Consider the following 19,774-nt stretch of genomic DNA (forward strand, 5'->3'; position numbering starts at 1 on the left):
GACTCATGTAGATCCATCTCAGTGCTTACCCCCAGAACTCTTAGCTGACTATCGCCAGCTGCTGTCCATACCTTGAAAGGTGGCAGACACCTTTCCCTACGTCCCAAGTCTGCACAGTAACTCGGGACTTCCTTAGTTGTGGTTCTTAGCTGCCATTACGAAAAAAAAAGATGGTAAACCCTGAAAACGGGCCATCATACCATCCTGGCCAGCCACTGATAGGAACAAGCTGCCAGCTTGGCTGCAGGTATGCCAGACAGAGGGGTGGGAGGAGTACTCTACAGGGCATATGCTGCAGCTGCCTCACTTGGTGAAATTCAGAGAAAAACAACTCTTTCTGCTTCTTCCATCAGAGTCTAGTGTCTGCATATTGACAAGGGATTGAGGGCACTGGTAGTAGAAGAGTGAGGGGAAGGCCTTCTACACTTTGGGTTAAATCAGTGGAGATGAACAGATTAACAGATTGTTTATCTATTTATTTATTTATTTACTGCTTTGTGCACTCAGATATTTCTGAGTGCTTTTAAAGGAGTACAGCCCTGACTAAGCTACAACAACAAAATATAACAATACATCATTAATTATAACCATGTTATTAAATCCATTGTTATATAAACAGCAATTAAATTTCAATTCATAGTACACATCAGCCAGTGAGAACTCCTATCGAGGAAAGTAATGAGCTGCTTTATTGAATGAGAATTGATTTAGACATGTGCTTAAGGACTCTTTCATTAAAACTCAGGAGAAACAGCAGCCAATGTTTCAGTGTTCCGTATATTTCACACTATAACCTTTTCTTCTATGTATGTTCTATATATTTTGTTCTATGTATTTACTGCACATTCAATGCCAGAGGCAGTCATTTCTCTTTGTAGCTCCTGAGATGTTTACTTCTAGTTATTTATGACAGTGTTAAGTTAACCAAATCAGTATTACCTGGTCTGGCATGGCTGTTCATTACACTTTCGGATCTGTGGTTCAGGTTTTGTTAAATATTTGCACTTCTTGTTGTCCACAAGACTGATATTCTTGTTCATAATCTTTGTACAAGAGACTGTTGTTTTTCGTTCACCTAGTAAAAAAAATAAAGCAGGTATGTGGAGAAACCAGGAATATGCAACTTTGTTAATAAAGGAAGGCCAGTGGTATCCTTATCAGATACAGTTATTTTATGGTCAGTTTGGAAAAAAGAAGTGTAAAACCTACATGTGTGTTAATCTGAAGTGAAAAACAAACGTAGCAGTGAGTCCAATGGAGATATTAAAGTTTGTAGGGAACAAGGTATTTTCTTTTTCCAGTATTTACACACCAGTGTCAACAGAGTTTTGCTGCTTTATTCCTGCAACAAGTCATAGGCCAAAGCCTTAGTCTTAACCGGCATTCTTGTTTCCTTCTCAACCACCAAGACCCTAGTGTTGAGAATGGCTTGCAGAAAAATTGCACAGTAAGGAGAAGATATGTTTTTCCATTAATATATAAGTTAAGGAAAGGAATAACAAGTCCTGCCCTCTGTATTGATTAGTAGTTTAGTAGTTCTGTCCAGTTTAGCAGTACACTGGCACATGTGGCCAGCTCTCAGCCAAAGAGATTCAGCTCATAAAGCCTTTGGTAAGGAGCCTGCACCATTCTCCAACTGCACCATTCTCAGTGGACTAAAGAAGCCATATAACTGATCTGATCTGTAGGGTAATCATTTAGGAAGCTGGGTACTGCCTGTGGAGTAACGCATGTTCTATTACACAAACTGTGCTTTGATGGATGGGTTGGGACCTTGTGTCTCTTGAAGCTGAACGGGTAAGAAATCAGAATTTAATGTAATACTTACAACAAGCAGTAGCTTGTAATCAGATGGGAGCATAATTTTTAGAAAACTAGCAAGCCTTGCATTAAAGATGTTAGTTAGTAGAAAATAACTTCATAACCATTTGTTCCTATAGTTATGTTACAACACCCTGTTTCTATCTGGAAGTTTACTTACAAACAGGGTGTGTGCAGGAGCAGGGCAGACATAAGAATTCAGTATTTGCTAGTGGTCAGAAATGTGTTTGTGGGTTGAGCAGTGAAGCTATAAATATTCATTATGTGTTTGACCACAACTGACATTTTACACAGCATTTGTGTACGTGAGAGCACATGTAACTAATATATCATGCACAGCATTTGAAATGTTTGACATTTTTTTCTGCATTTACATATACATCTCTGTATTCATATTCCCTCCCACACTAAGAAAGCTTCTCTGCAACACAGGAGGTTACAGACCGTTACATGTATAAACATGCACAAAGCCACATGGCTTCATGAATACTTCTCATCCTGACATACATTTTAAACATTTAATGAAAACTACTGATAATTGTTATATACTTTAATCAGATTTATCAAAATACTGGTGTTAAAATTTCAAGCACAAATATTTACACAGGGTACAATATGCATCATTTCAATTTCATTATTAGTTCTTATTAAACCAAAGAACTAAAAGAAGAATTAAAGTTGTTTTGCCTAAGGTATGAAAAATCTTTCACTTGTATTTCAGAATATTTGCAGTAAAAATACCTTTCATGGAACTTTGCATTAACTCAGCTATTTTAAACAATAACAAAACGTGATGGCCAGTTACAACAGAAAAAATATGATAAATAAACATTACAGTAAAACACTTCAATATTTATTTAAGCATTAATGTAGAAAAAAAATAAATCACTGACATACTGCACTTCAGGACTTTTCCAGATGATAGGTAACTTTAGAAATAACTGAGGCAATAATGAGAGATTGTGGTAGCATTCAAATTATTCTAAAAATATTTCAGGAAACTGTAAAAAGCATGAATATTCCAAGTGAGTATGAGTGCACTATGAAGAAACAGAGGATGATACTAGCACCACGTACAAAATGCCTTCAGGGAAGAAGCTTTCTTACCAAACCACAAAAGGCATGTTTATGGAAACTACAGTAATCTGTCGTGACACCAGGACTGTTCACAGAGTCAAAGTAGCTAGAACACAGTGTTCTTTGTGTTGCTGTTATGAGAAGGTAAAGCATTTCCAGGCTTTCTTATTTGAACTACAAGGTGCATAGCAATTTTCAGGACTGCTGATCACAGCAGCCATGATTATCAATGTTGTAAGCTGGAAAGACAGGTATCAATAATCAATCTAGTATTCACCATGTAAGCCCGACTAATTAATTTACAACATATAAACAGATTTCTATAGGTAGCATTCATAAAAACACTCTTACATGTTTCCCACTGTAATCACCTTTTCTAATAACCAGCTTCTAAATAGTTACCAATTTTAAAGGATTCTGTTACAGTAATATTGCTCATGTTCCAATATTTGTTTTCATATTTGCATTTTGTTCTTCCAAATTCACATTTTTTTATGGTTCATAAACATAAACATAGGAAAACTATTGCATCAGCATACTAATATCTGCTGTTGCAATATTTGTTCCATATGCTTCTGGATCTCAACTCATGTTACTAACGGTACATATTTGATCCGAGATTGGGGTTCAGCTTTTCTGTAGTTTGAAATGTCTTTTACAGATCGTTTTTCTTCAGTAGTTCCAAATACACAGTGGAATGCACATGAACTTTCTATTCTTGTTCTAGCTCTTGCACTTGTATTTCTTCTTGGAAACCGGGTCCCGAATTTACTTTTTTAATCAAGTTTTGGTTCCTTCACTAATATTTTCTTTCTACCAACTTTATTTAGTTTGAATCTTTACCTGGAGTTATCAGTATTCTTTTAATATAACCAGGAGGAACATGACAGAAATATGTCCACTGTTCTAAGGAATCATACAAGTTGCAATGAGGATATTACTAATAAATACATTGCAGTGATCATCAGTCTGAAATATTAATATATCATTTGTTTTAGTCATCATATATATACATGAATATATATATATATATACATTAAAAATATTGTAGATGCAGTGTGTGTGTGTGCTTTTTAAAAAAAAATTTACCTCCTCCACATACAGCATCACAGTCCTCCCAGCCAGAATGAGTCCACATGAAAAGAGGCTCTGGTACTTTAGAGCTTTGATTCTCAGGAGGAGGATCCAGTGGGATTGTGTACTCATAGTGTAGACCATAGTTCTGGTCATGGAATAGCAGCACCTGTAATTATAGAGAAGGAAAACCTTTCTATGTGCACAGGAACTATTGAAGACAAACTTCGACTTGAGAAGAGATAATCCTGAAGAGCATGCCAGAATGACTTAATGCACTGTAGCCTTTAGACCCTTCTGATAGATTTTGTAGATGAAACTAATTAATAGAAGTATCCAACCCAAAACAATGGGGGAAAAAAAAGATTTTATTTAACATAACAGTCACAAAGTTCTCCATGTAAAATTGTAAAAAAAAATATATATATACACCAGAAATCTGGGGAATGTTATATTACCTATCCTATGTTTCCAGTGCTCTTAAAAAGATATCTTTCCTAGATGAATCAAATTTCAAACTATTTTGGATATACAAGATGATTTCTTACACTTAAAGGATTTTGAATTGTGAAGTACTTCTTCATCATTTCTTCATTGTTCCTTTTGTTTTTGTCTCTTTGGCTATCAACTTTGCCTTCCCTACACTGAAATGTGTCAAAACTCTACTTCTCAATGGAGAATTTGGTGATTACAACCCTAAAATGGCAATGCTGTGCTGTAGCGTCAGCCAGTGTGCCAAGAGGATAGAAAACATCTGATCCTGATTTGAATTTCTCTGCTCAAGCTGCACATCAGCTTTGTATGAAATTTGTAGGAATTTTGAAGCCTTCCATTCTGCCTCAATAACATAAAGTTTATTATTGGATTTAAAAGAACTTTTTAGAACTGGGCTGACAGATCAGCAGGTACATCTCGCATAGATCCCATTATCCTCAGAAACCTGGAAAAAATAGGTCCCACACTATAGGATAGGAATCAGGTGTAAAAAAAAAAAAAAAAAAAAAAAAAGGCGAAACAAAACAAAACCCACATTGTCATACCAGCAAATGTAAAGGTGATGTTGTGGGACCTTTGGCAGATATCTTCTCCCAGAGACCTCTTCGAACATAATGGACGGTGGTCCCAGCAATATTGAATGTTCCTGAATGCTCTATCTTCCAGTCACTATTAATTGACTGTTTACCAGCATCTCGAAGAGCTGCCAAAATACATGAAAAAAGGCCAATACAAAACAAAAAAAAGGCGTTGTCAGTAGTGATTCTGGCCTCCTTTTACTTCCTGTTTGGATAATTTAACAGGTAGGTGAAATCACATAACTCTGCAAAGATATTTATGGATGCTACTATACATGAACTTCAACTGGAACATGTTTCAGAAGCACTTTTTGGAAGATATCCTTGGCAAATCTGTGTGTGCTAAGCATAACTTGAAATTAAAACAGTGTTTTAATGCCTAGTGAGACTGACAGACTCCAGCACAATTCACTAAATTAATTTATGACAAAAGCTTTGTCTCTTTTCCTAGGTAGTCACTTCTATGACCCATACAAGACATGGGAAATGCAATTTTCACAAGACACTCTTCAAGATCTGTGGAATTATATTAAAACTTCAACAAATTCTGGTTCAGAATTCTTTGCCTCTAATTAGTATATCTACTTTTTTCTCCATCTCAAAATGTGACAATACTACTGTCATACTAACTTAAGCACTTATTTTATACAGATGTTCACCACCTAATTTAATGATTCTAACAAACAGAAAAAGCTTATTCTTTTTAGATGAATCATTGTCTTCTTGGCCTAATTAATATTCAAAAGCGTCATCAAGTCAAGAAAGATATTCAGACATTGAGAACAGACTGTTTTACAGTATTTTTCTATAGTACATTCTGAATAGACCCTTCTGTGAAGAATTTTTAATTTTATTTTATTTTATTTGTAATCAGGTCTGTAATAATCATATGAAGTAAAATATGCTTGAAGTCACCTTTTGGACAACAAGTTCTACACATTCCTCTTCATTGAAATTGCATGTTTGGCATCAGACTGTTTAAGAGAACTTCAACAGTTTAAGTCTTGTCCAAAATTTCTTATTTAATGTTGTAAGTTAATGTGAGTCATTCCTGTAATCATCCTCTCTCCTATTCATATTTATACTGTTATGTTTTGTTTCTATGGGAGACAATGGCAATAGGTCTATGGACTGGCAGCAATACAATTGCATAAGACACCACTGATGCGTACCACTACAGCACAGTGTAATAAATGTTAAGACTATAAACTCCATTAACACTGTAGAACAGTCTTGTGCTAAAAATAACCAGTAATTTTACAAGATTTAAAAATTGGTATTTTAGGTTTAAACATTCTATTATTAATGGTAATTAACTCCCATTTTGTTTTAAAATGTTATGGGTCAATCCTCTTCCCAGTGGAGAAACAAAACAAATGTACTTGAAAGTGCCAAGGTCCAGTCGGGTCATGCTGCTCACATGGAGCAACATCTTCTCCCTGGAGAGCGGTGGACCTTGCATTGTCTTCTCTGTCTTTAAAAGAAGCGTTACGTACCACAGCATACAGATGTGTGCAGGGGAGTGGAATCCCAGACCCAGACTCCCTACTCTGCTTAGTTTTTGATAAAAGAGGATTTTCTGTACAAAGTAATGCAATGCCGGAGGGAAATTCAGCACACTAGTGTATCTTATGGGCTATAAAACAAACAGAACAATAAATCTACAACCAAGATGAGCAAGCAAAAAAACTCTGATGAGGAAAACCTACCAAGAAAAGAGGCATTTGTATCAAAATAAGAGGGAAGTAGACAAGATTGAGCTGTGAATTTGGTCTTTTATTCTGTGCAAAATTTAGTAATTCTCTCCAGGAGAGTACTAAAACAATGTCATTTTGGCCAAACTCCATTTTTCCAAGAAAAATAGAAAATATAAAAAAATATTTTAAATTAATTTCTAAATCAGAATACTTTCACTGATATCTTTTCTCAGGGAAGTCACTGTTTCACTCCTGTTAATGTTATCATGGGATCCCTTCAAATCATCTTAAGAATATTAATACTCAAGGTTTGAAAAACTTTTTCAAAATTTCAACTTGTCATCTCATGAAGGACAAAATTCCATCTTTATCTCATTAGAGAAAGATTCCATCTTTATCTTACGAAATTAGAGTTACATATGATTTAGCATTATGTCTTACTGTTTCTGTTTAAACTATTTAAATTACTTTACATTAAGGCATTTGTTTCTGACGTTACTGAATAAGGTACTTATAGATGTTGAAAGCAACTATGCTTTCAATTTGCAGTACCATACAGGACATATTATTGTTCAATAAATTATATATCTTTTTATGGGAATAAAATTGCCACTTTTTTCTATCAGGTCACATTTTAAGATTGATAATTGCTTAATTGCTTTCTGCTTTCTCCAAAGTAAATAAAGATGAGAATATTATCTTCTGCAGCAAACTTTCCATTAGTTGCTGCTGCTTCAGTCTTTTCCACGTCACTGTTTTGATTTTAAGGAAACTAAAGAGAAGAGAAACAAAATAGAAATGCTATCAAGTGACTATGAAACAGAATGTCATATGTCAGCACAGGAATATCTTCTTTTTATTTTTCAAAATAAAAGTGTTAAGATACAATCCAGAAATTAAGCATTTATTTAAAAAACAATCAGGGCTATAAGTAAGGCACTGAACAGTTATTACTAATAAATCCAGGTTAGAGTGGAAGAATCTAATTCAGAAAAACACTCAGTTACAAATCTGATAGTTCTTGTTGAATTGTTCTGCATATACATCTATATTTTTGTTGTGTTGTATTTCTACTATTCACTTATAAGATTGTTATACATGATCCATATTTACTAACTGTGAAATGGTGTTTTGTTTGTTTGTTTGTTTCTGGAATAACAAATGTGATGTAAACATCTCTCTTGTATTCATGTGTGAATTTAACACCAATGATAAAACAGAAAAAGCTTACAGGTGCTATTGTTTTATAAGCAATAACCATCAATAAGCCACAGGTCTCCACAGGTCTACATATAGAAGCACTTGATAGCATTTCATCATCACATCAGCTAATTAACTCCAACTGTTCATTAGTATCCAGGAAATCCTTGTGTTAAGGTCATTACTGTTAAAATAACAAGAAGCTGAGAACAGGAAAAGCAACATGCATGTTTTGCTATGATAGGGCAGTGAACGCAATTCATTTTATTTTATTTTTTAAAAAAAGGACAAAAAAAAAGTTTGTATTTTCTCACAACTCTTGAAAATAGAAAGGAATAATCAATCTGACCTGCTTAAGTCTTGTGTTTTGTAGCAAACATTCCTTGCTAAACAGTAATAAAAGCACCAATTTACAAGTACCGCACCTAAAGGATTATGATATCTAATGAAAATTAAGGACTTTTAGGACAGTGCTTAAAGATAAGAGTTAGTCTATGCTTAAAATTAGTAAGTGATACTTTTATTTCCTGTGCTACAATGTTCACACATACAATGAACTTATTTCCAAAATTAGTTTTAACTTAGAAACTGATTCCTGTTTTATCTGCCTATTTTCTTAGTTACATGTTTTCATCATAGCCTTGCTGACCTATTTGCACTTCGTTTATCACTTTTATTTCACAGAAGTACAACACAAATTCTCATGATATTAGATACAATTGCACAGGAATATTTAATTAGGGTGTATTTATTGAATATGTTATTTCTGCTGCATAATTCTACATAGGCAAGTAATATCTTTTCTAGAATGAAGTCTGAGCTATATCAAAATGTGTACATGCAAAAATACACTACTAGCATTTATATGTATAGCTAACTTATTTGCAAGTGCTGAGCAGGAAACTTAGAAAGCATGATTCCATGTTAGTACCAATCTTCACTCTCATTTTTGGTCAGACTTTAAGGTAATTCTTTTTGTGCTGCATAGCACTTTGAATTTCAGTTTTATTGACTGTGAAGGAAGAGCTGATTCATATCACTTTTCATTTTGTCTTCTGCATTGGCAATGTCAGACCTCTATAAAAATTTTAATCAGACTCAGGCACAAACTGAATAAAATAAGCATTTGTTTCTTAATTCTGGATGTTTTCTGAAATGGGTTGTTCAGCTGTTGGAAGTTGTATGGCTGCGTACACACCTAGAAAATGATGCTTATATGCCTAAATTCAAACTGACTTTTAATCTCCCACTACTTTTGTCAACAAGAAAAATAAGGAGTGGTAAGACTTTGTTAATGCAGTAACACAGAACAACAGTAACAAATGTGCACACTCTTATCTGGAAAATAATTTAAATTCATTTTCATGAGTTTCTTCTGCATAGTTTATATTGCTACAAACTACACTTTGCCAAAAGCTTTGCTGATAGCTTTCACGAATGTTATCTTATCACAAATGTTAAAGAATAGATATTTGTTTCATATTGATATAAAAAGGTTTTAAAATATTTTATTTACTAACCATTTTCTATGGCCTTGTATAGATGAAAGGAAAACACAGTGGACTCTGGTCTCTACTATATGATCAAGCCCTCAACTCGTTTCCAAGGTATTTTATGTGCATTGTCAGAAATGAGGAATTCAAAAATTTGTATTATTTGTCAGACCCCATCTGCTTTCTTGCATGCTTCTGCCTCTGCCACTCTTCCGCTGTCTCATACTTTCCCTCCCCCCACAAACATGGTACAACGTGCTTATTTCTTAACTAGGAAACATATTTGATAAAGGATATTTGACAAGAACTTGCATTCCTCTGAACTTGACACCTATACACCTATATACAGCTCACTGAATGATTGAGGTTGGAAGGGACCTTTAGAGGTCATCTCCTGCAACCCACATGCTCAAGTAAAGCCACTTAGAACTAATCCATTTCTGTATTTCATTTAGAAACAAATAATTTCTCTCATTTCGAATTAACACCAAGAATTTTCAGTTTTTAGATCACAAGTCTGTAACTAATCTTATTAATTCATTATAATACTGGACTTGACATCTTGACATGCCATTATACAAGTGTCACAAAAATAAGCATTCTAAACTCAAAGCCTGGTATATCTCTTAGGAAAAATACTTTGAACTTCGTTTCTGTATTCTACTTTAAGAACTGAAAAAAAACAAAACAAAAACAAACAAACAAACAAACAAACAAAAAAACCACCTGCCAAATATAAAGGAAAATGTAGCAGCAGACAAGACCAAGATCTTAGACCACAGATCCTAATTCCAAAATGAGTATGGTTTAGGAAATATTCTTGAATCAGATAAACACTTGTTTTTCCTTCTTTACTATTACAAATAATTTCTATTCCTGAATACTCTACTGAGGAAAGAAGAATCACAATCTCGTATGTATTTCCTCATATGACTTAAGTAATAAGGCATACCTATTAATTTGGCTTTATTACAATAAAATATAACAACAACAACAACAACAACAACAACAACAATAATAATAATAATAATAAAAGAGTACGTAATTCTTTCAAAACTGTAAAGAAAACCTCACTGAAGGGGATCTGTGGGTCATCACTGCTTCTACCTCCCCAGAGGGGAGAAAAGAGGACAGACCTTGACAGAGTCATCAATTCAGTAAATGCAGTTGCAAGTTATATTTTATCCTTTCTTCTAGGATGCCAGAGCTCCTGCTACTGTGGTAAATGTTGATATACCTCAGATAAAGGTATCTGAGATGTTCAGAAAGAATTCCTCTGAAGATTTACTGCTATGGACTGTGGTTTTACTGGTCAGTTTAGCATCATCATGGAAGCTTCCAGATCACAGTGACACTGTTTTCTGATCACCTAGTAAATCCAGAGAACAGCATTTCACTTTGATTGTCTCTGTATTTGACCTGTGCTGTACAACAGGGATCAAATTTTCCAGCAGTTTAAATTAGCTTCTACTTTGTAAGCCACAGCTCTTTGTGTATGCTGGGCTGCCTTATGCTTATAGCTGTATCTTCAACTATAAAATTATTAATTATTTGAGCTATACTATTTGAGCTATACCATTCAAAAAAAAAAAAAAAAAGATCTTAAGAAAATTAGCCAAGCAGAAATACTGTTGGCCTATCCTGACTTGTTTCAAGTTCAAAAACCCAGAGAGCAAAGTGCTATGCAATGTAAAATTAACATACAGAACCGTAACATAAAAACAAATCAGAAACATAGAATTTAATTTGCACTGTATTTCACACTTTTATTCAATTTTCTGAAAAATATTGTTTCTAAGGTGAAATGTTTATACCTTCTTCACTAAAATTGCAATGTTACTACTCCAAGTCAAAAGTGTTAACATTTAAATTGTTACTCCTATTCAATTTTTTCATGCTTTCAGAATAAATCTGCTGAAATTGAATAAAGTTTAATTTAAATACCTTTTGCTAATAAAAGTAAGAAAAAAGTGTGAAAACCTAGGTTTTAATCCAAAATAAGAGATCTTTTCCTGCTTCCACATAAAGCCTTAAAAAATCTCAATGAAATACTATCTGATAATGATTCAGACTGACATTAGCTACAATAAGAAAAGTTGAATTAAAGTGACAATCAATGAAAAGCTGATTGCTAATTAGCACCTTTCAAAAACAAGCAGTATATCTGATATGATTTCATAAAAAGAATTATAATTCTTTTTGCGTCCCCGTTATGGGAGGAAAGCTTGCTATTTATGAAAATGAATTAATTTCCTTAAATACAACTCCAGCTTTTATTTACTTTTACATTATTTAAAAAATAAAAACTAAGCAGTACTTCACTTGTCCGCATATGATAACACAGCCTATAATATAGGATGAAAAAAAGAAAACAACTTGGAAAACTAAGAAAATGAAACTTCTGTTATCGATTTGACACTCAGACCTCCATCTCAAGCTCCATTGGTGCACAATGAAACAATCCAGAACTCTAAATCTCCTGTGATATTTTAACAGGATAGGCACAGCCCTCATGACAAACCAACAGTCACACATTAATAATGTCAACTGTCATAACTAAGACTTGACATTTTTTATGTTCTCTTAGTTAAAGTACTGAGTAAAAAGTTCCTTAAAATGTAAATATTACTTATGAACAGAACTAAGAACAGGGGACAAATTGGGGAATTTTTCATTTCATTGTCCTATTTCTTGTATTAAGTTTCTCCCAATTTAAGCTACAAGCAGTTCACTAAATATTTATGGTATTTCACTTATACCACAACAACATTAACCATAACAACAATTACAAGTTATACTCTCCTAGGCAACAGCTCTACAACTCATTAAAAACAAAAACAAATTTTCAATGAAATGTAATTCCATAAAAAAAGTAAAAACTAAAAAAAAATAATAATTGTGATTACATTTGCCCATGAAAACATTTAGATGATTTGAAATTATCCAAATAAATATTTTTGTGCTTTCTTAGTTTAACTTTAGAGCTTTCATTTGACTTTATTGGTAATTTCCTGTGTATTGATTGGTCAGTGCATTTTTTTTTTTTTTGGCTAAGCAGAAATTATTCCATGTTTCAGCATAAAACTTTTCCTTTCACTAGCTTCAATGTGAAGTGTTTTCATATGTGTTCTCGACATAAAGCATTGAAAATCCTGCAACGGGGAATTTTTCTGATATCTGAACTAATTCTTTGAATATTTCTGTAAATGAGAAGAGATGAAAGTTCAAACAAACAAAAAAAATGTGCAATAGCCAACTGTTATGTAATTTCTACAAAATTTCTTTAAAGGTTATTTTCAATGTTTTCTACACATATTTTTGTTTAATTACACAAGCATGTTTAGCTAGCTCTCTTCAGTGTTGATCCAAACAGGACATGAACACTAACCTAAATAACTGTGAGCTGGTTTTTCTTCCACAACTTTGATTCTTCTTGCTCCTGCAGGTATCACCAAAGCTTCCACATAACCTAGGCATGAGACCATATGTACTATGTTAAACACAAAAGTATGGAAAAGGACATTTTGTATGTTTTTTTCTTTCTTGTTTATTTTCTGTTTTAAATGTAACAAATTATAATTTATAATGTCTTGAGAGTCTTTGAAAAATGTTGAAATTGTTAACAAAAATGAAACTGTATTATGTGTAATATATATATACTATGATGTAATATTAAGAGGATAGAAAAGTGAAACATAACCTGAATTAGTGACGCTGGAGCAGACTGGAGACGGGGCAGATAAAGCTGTCTCCAGCCAAGTAGAATAGTATCATTATCACTACCAGACTAGACAAATTCCAATTTCATTTAGCATGTAAGGACAAATGATATGGCACCAGAATGTAAACAGAATCCCACTGTTTGTTTTGGTAAATGTTTTGTATTCCAGGTTTCTTGCTAAAACATTCAACCCCTGTTATGAATGACTTTGGAGGTATATTTATTAGTTAGTTGTATTGCATTAAAATTGTTTCCTTACTGTGTGGGATTAAGACATGCTGTTGAGCCATTTTCTCTAAGTAAAAAGGGGTGAAAAGGCAATGCAGGTGGAAAACACTGTACAACAAAGAATGTTATAAATAAAATCACATTATAGATTATTTAAGTGAACTTCAAAAAGTAGATAGTAAAAAATATTTATCCTGTGTAGCTATGCAAAGTTTTATAAGCAAATACTGAGCACTTATAATAATTTTTCAACATTTTAGTCTTGAAACTTGAAAATTAGCTGCAAAACAGCATTATTTAATTTCCTTAAGAGCTAATAACTCTATGTATTGCTGATATTTCAGCTTCTTGAGAAGGAAAACAACACAGCTATGTTTAGATGGCAATACTATAATAATGTGGATTGACATAAAATCCTGAAAAATCTTTAGAAGTGTTTGGATATTTGCACTAGCTATAGAAGAGAGCTGACATATTGCCATTTATTAGCAGTCACCTTCTCCATAGTTTTTGATCTGTAGTCCTCAAGACTCAGCCATGGTTTGGGATCCCTGTTCTAAGGCCTGTTCTGGCCTTAAGACAAGGCCAGACATAACTATCTGATGATTATACATTTCTTATTTTATTTTTATTTTTTTAAGTATGCATTTAAGTAAATGCATTGAAGTCCTTGATTGTTCAAAGATATAGTCTGCTTCTAATTACAGTATTTTATGATGTGATTTACTTACTGACTTGAAATTCTGCACATTTTCTATACAAGAAACTGAAAGTGTAATGGCAAACAAATGCTGAAAACAGTTGGTAAATCACTGTTTGAAAGGGAAGACTTTTCTTTAAGAGAAGGCATAAATGGTGCACAGTGAACTCTATTTGGATTTCAATCCTCTGCTCTGCAAACACCACTGTGCAGTAGCTAGTCAATTCACCTCTTTCAAAGAACAGATCACAGGACTCTTTGAAAATCTAATATTCATTCTGCATCAGAAAATCTATTTACTTTTTAAAACATGTTGATACTAGCATAAAATAATGCAAAGGATATAAGACTTCACACATTTGATTTTATATTCTCCAACTGCTTGGTTTAATGACATTACTCTAGTTAACAGATCATAGTTAAGATCATTTATTTTGAAGAACATTAAATTATCTAAACAATGTAAGAATTTATTGTTTATTTACTTATAAGCACCAAGAAAAATTTGCAAATTTTTAGCAATCTTGTTTTCCTATGAAATAATGTGTTTAATTACATATAAATCATATAATTCAATAATTTTGTATAAAATTAAAACAATGTTATTTTGCAGCAATTTAATAATAATAATTTGCTTGTATCTTAAACATTGAACATATGATCAGGGTAGGATTAGTTTCAAAAATCTCCTTTGTAGGGTCTGAAATAGTGAGAAACTGCATCCGTTTGAAAAGCATACCCTAGTTTGTAATACTCACAGCAATCAAAGCAATTAATGCTTTTCTGAGTCTACAAAGTAGATGAACTTACCAGCTCCTCTGGTGTGGTTAAAATCACCTTTAATAACTTTGCATGACTTTCCATTACCATTGCACACTCCACAATGATCTTCACGAGCCAGAGATCCTAATACACCATCACAGCCAAATTTCTAAGGGAGAAGAAAATAAAGCTATTGAGAAACAGGCCACATTTTTCATAAGGCTGCACTTATGAGTGGGCATCTTGTTCAAGATGACCTAATCATTGTGACCCAGCATTGATGTTAGGCTTCCTCAGATTGCTGCACTCTGTCTTCTTATATGGTTAGCCAACAATATTAGCTGCTTTCTAAGAGGAACACACATGTGCTCCCACCTCTCTCTGGCATTTCCTGGCACTGATGGATGGGCTACTGTGCAAAGCACTGAATAGGCTTTAGTGCCCAGTGATTGCAACTTGCGCAGCTTTTGATTCAAAATACAGCAGATTCTTTGCCACTCCCATAATGGTAAAGTGCCACCTAAGGAAAGATTTATACACAATTTATATGTGCTTTATGGAAAAGTATTTGGTTTGAAACAAATAGTGTTTACTCAAGCACTTTCACGTTACTATCTTAAATGTATTTCTATTGTTAAAAATCACTGCTAGCCTGACAATAGAAATAGAGTTAATTTCATGTATTGGCCTGATATTAAATAAAAACTTTTTAGAGATGAGAGAAGACATCACAAAGTAATCTCGTGCACTGATAAAACCAATAAAACTTAAACACATTTTCAACATAAATGGTGAAGGTAAAAGCTACGCTAAAAAGGAAATAAAGAATTCCCATAACAACAGAAACTGTAGTCTATTAAAGATCAGCTCATTTCCAAGCATATGAAGATTGTTACTTCTCTCTATGCATACAATTCTTATTAGTGATTCCACTTTAAAATAAAATACATAGAATTTAAAATATGTTTTAAGGCATAAGTGTTCAAAGACCTGTGTATCTAAAATGGTATATCTGCAAGATTTAAATATTTAACTCCACAGCTGTAGACCATAAGTCTCTCCTCATCTGTTTGAACAGACAAGTTAAATGTGAAAGATCTTATAAATTAAACATTCAAATTTCATTAATACTCTGCCTCTTCATATGCCAAGAAACCGGTTTAGTAGTGTTATTATTATTATTATTTTTTGGCTTTATCAGCCAGACAGATGCAAAAAGTGGATAATAAAAGATATTTTTTTCAAGAAAAAAAAGGTGGGTTATACATCATCTTTGTGATTAAAACTCTAATTTTTATCTCATGAGCAAAAACTCCAGTTCAATGAAGTACTTAAGTGCATACATGTTGCACGTGCTCAGTCACTCGAGACTTATTATACACATACATGCATTTGTATGCATATATAAATGCATGCATGCATCTACAATTTACTTAAGTTATTATAGTATCTAGCAAAATCATTTCTGTGTTAAAGGTTTCTGCTTAATTCAAGGTGTGCAATGGTAAGCGGACCAAGGAAATAAACAGCTCTGTGGGATTTTCATATGAAAGAGTTTCCATGTGAGGCACTGTAAAAGAGACAAAAGAACTTCTATGAACCAAACGAATTCTCAGGACCATGAATAGCGGAAGCACCCTACTTTAGTTATCTGCAATTCAGTTTCTTTGGTTTATTTAGCTGTAAAATTTTGTACTGTTGACAGAACTAAGCACACATATCCACATGCCATAGCAAAATTTCCCAGCCTGTTGAAGGCTGCGACATCCTCATCTATCGAAGTTGTAATTAGTAACACTTATGCTCCAATCTGCTGCAGTTTCTTGTAATCAGCCATATCAGAGAGACACATTCCTGAAGCTAAAACTTCAGTTACTTCAGGTACTGTGTTGCAAGTGAAAAGAGTTTAAAATATTTTTGTATGGTACATAGAGAGACATTCAGTCTTGGTCATGCATATTGCAACATTCCATCAAAGAAATAGCACATATGCATAACAAATGTATGCACCTGCATCCATGTGCATATGTATCCAGTTTCTAAAGGAGTAACTCATACCTGGCATCTACCATCTGCACAGATATCTAACCCATGCTGGCCACAAGAAGTCCCATCCATCACCTTTTCTGTTAGAAGAATGGGCTGATCTTTTCCAGCCGGTGAACAGAATAAGGCACAGGGTTTTTCTGTAGTAGCAATTGATGGAAACAATAAATAAATAAAATAAATAAATGAGTTCACAAAAGGTCAGGTAACAAATAGAAAATTATTATCAACAGTATTTTAAAACTAACATATGCTTATCTTCACAGTATGGATCTAAGTTAGCATAAAAAGATATCTTAGATACAGTGAAAAAAACACAGCAGTTTTGATCCTTTTCTCATCTGTTTGAAGAACTCAAATTCTTTTTCCTGCTAGAACATACTTGTGCTATAAACTTGGCCTACATCGTACTCATGTCATGTTCATTGTTACAATTAAGAATATGCACATTACAGCTGTTGGAATATTTTGGTTGTAATCTATACTTTCATTCTACCATACTTCTGGCAGATCATAAATATTGGTTAAAAAAGAAACTTAACACTTTCCAGATTTTATAACTATGCAGGTCAAAGAGAAAAAAATTAAGTAACTGAAACACCCTGGGAAGAAAAATATACGGATTTACAAAATCCATATTAAAAAAAAAGGAAAAAAAAAAAAAGACTAAATACTGAACACATTCTGTCCAACATCTTTACCAAGGTCAGGCAATTTTCTACTGCATTTCTACAGCATTCTGAAAACCATTTCTACAGCATTCTGCAAATCATTTCTCATTTTGAAAAGAATAAAAAAGTAATCATATCCTATGTATCCATGGGGTATCCTCACCCCATGTATCCTCAGGGTCATCATTTATAAATAATGAAGTTTGCTTCACCACTGCCAAAGTAATAACAAATAAAATAAAATAAAATAAAGTCTCCTGTCAGTGGTCAACCAAGTACAAAATTACATAACTTTTTTATATCTTTAATCACAAGTGTACTAACTCAGAACTTCTTCCCAAGCTTTTGCAGATTTTTGAAAGGATAATGTCAATCCTGAACTTGAAACTGATTTCACTTGGACACAACCTACATGACTCTGACTTCATGCTGACTTTTAGATTCCTGGAGTGCATTTTTATTAGTAAATTAAACAGTTCCAGGAAACATTCAAGGGCACTGGAACTCTACTGTCTATACAGTTAAACTGCAAAACACTCCATGGCACATTTTTCACCCGTGCCAACTAGCATTAGCTGGGTCTAGACTGGAAATCGCCACCTGCAAAGGACCATTTCCAAAAAGCTGTTTGGATGTCATCATCCTTTTCAGAGTGCCAAAGAACTGAGAAGTGTGGACACAGGCATTCTCTACCAGCTCACATCAGAGAGTGGTCTGGGCACATTTAATACACTAAAATCAACACAGCCTCTGAGTATCTCTGGGGGAAGGTACAAAAAGATCTGTGATCTCTGTTGCCAGCCTGTCAGACACAGCCATCTCCAGTTCAGAAGCATTAGCCTCAGCCTGAGTTTGTGCATGCTGCATTCCTGTTATACTGCTTAAAATGGAATTTGAATGTCACCTGGTAGCTTTAAGAACAGCATGTATAAGCATTTTTCAAAGGAACACCTTATCAAGATTTACAACCTAAAAATTTTGTAAGGACACTAAAATCAAAGAGACAAAAATTTGTAGAAATCACAGCAATATCAGTATCCTGGACTATGGCAGAGCAGACTTTGCTCTCTTCAGAGACCTGCTTGGTAGAGTACCATGGGACAAAGCCCTGGAGGGAAAAGTGAAAAGAAAACTGAGACAGATGGTTAATATCTAAGGATCACCTCCTCCAAGCTCAGGAGTGATGCATCCCAGCAAAGAAGAAGTCATGCAAAAACTCCAGGAAACCTGCATGGATGAGCAAAGAGCTCCTGGCCAAACAGAAAAAGGAGGCCTACAGAGGGTAGAAGCAGGGAGGGACATATAGCCTGGGAAGAATACAGAGAAATAGCCTGAATAGCAGGGATCAGGTTAGGGAAGCCAAAGCCCTGTTAGAATTAAATTTGGCCAGGGACATCATGGGCAACAAGAAAGTCTTCTATAGGTAGGTACATCAAAAACAAAAGACCAGGGAAAATCAGGTCTCTGTCTGGAAGGAAACAGGATATCTGGTTACTTGGGATATGAAGAAAGATGAAGTATTCAATGAATCTTTTGCCTCAGTCTTCACCAGAAAAAGCTCCAGCCACATAGCCCAGGTCCCAGAAGGCAAAGCCAGGGATTTGGAGAATGAAGAACCTCACACTACAGGAGAAGATCAGGTTCAAGACCAGCTAAAGAACTTCAAGGTGCACAAGTTCTGAAGGTGCCAATGAGACCTGATGAGACGCATCCAAGGGTCCTGAGGGAACTGGTGAATGAAGTTGCTAAGCCCATCACATCTGAGAAATTTTGGCAGTCCAGTGAAGTTCCCACTGACTGGAAGAGGCAGAATATAACCCCATTTTTAAAAAGGGACCTGGGGAACTACAGGCCAGTCCGTCTCACCTATGTACCTGACAAGATCATGGAGCAGATCCTCCTGGAAACTACACTAAGGCACATGAAAAATAGGGAGGTGATTGGTGACAGCCAGCATGGCTTCACTGAGGGCAGATTATGTCTGACAAATCTGGTGGCCACCTCCAATGGGGTTACAGCATTGGTGGATAGGGGAAGAGCAACTGATGTCATCTACCTGGACTTGTGCAAAGCATTTGACACTGTCCCCCATGATGTCCTTGTCTCTAACCTGGAGAGACATGGATTTGATGGATGGGCCACTCAGGGGGTAAGGAACTGACTGGATGGTCACACTTAAACAGTTGCGGTCAACAGCCCAATGTCTACGTG

At 34.4% G+C, this 19,774-nt stretch overlaps 1 protein-coding gene across 1 annotated transcript in view; it reads right to left on the reverse strand.

The window, feature by feature from the left end:
* Nucleotides 1-19,774, reverse strand: part of ADAMTS19 (ADAM metallopeptidase with thrombospondin type 1 motif 19) — a gene marked incomplete at its 5' end in the record, with an annotated part of 160,394 nt that overhangs the window by 27,032 nt on the left and 113,588 nt on the right. Inside the window, 6 exons of the mRNA XM_082784065.1 lie at nt 940-1,075; nt 3,988-4,141; nt 5,013-5,170; nt 12,824-12,904; nt 14,895-15,015; nt 16,905-17,032. Coding sequence (XP_082640191.1) covers nt 940-1,075; nt 3,988-4,141; nt 5,013-5,170; nt 12,824-12,904; nt 14,895-15,015; nt 16,905-17,032 — 778 coding nt within the window. The remainder of the gene's footprint in view (nt 1-939; nt 1,076-3,987; nt 4,142-5,012; nt 5,171-12,823; nt 12,905-14,894; nt 15,016-16,904; nt 17,033-19,774) is intronic.

This window comes from Aythya marila (genome assembly GCF_965140915.1).
Source record: "Aythya marila genome assembly, chromosome: Z".
Classification (NCBI taxonomy): domain Eukaryota; kingdom Metazoa; phylum Chordata; class Aves; order Anseriformes; family Anatidae; genus Aythya; species Aythya marila.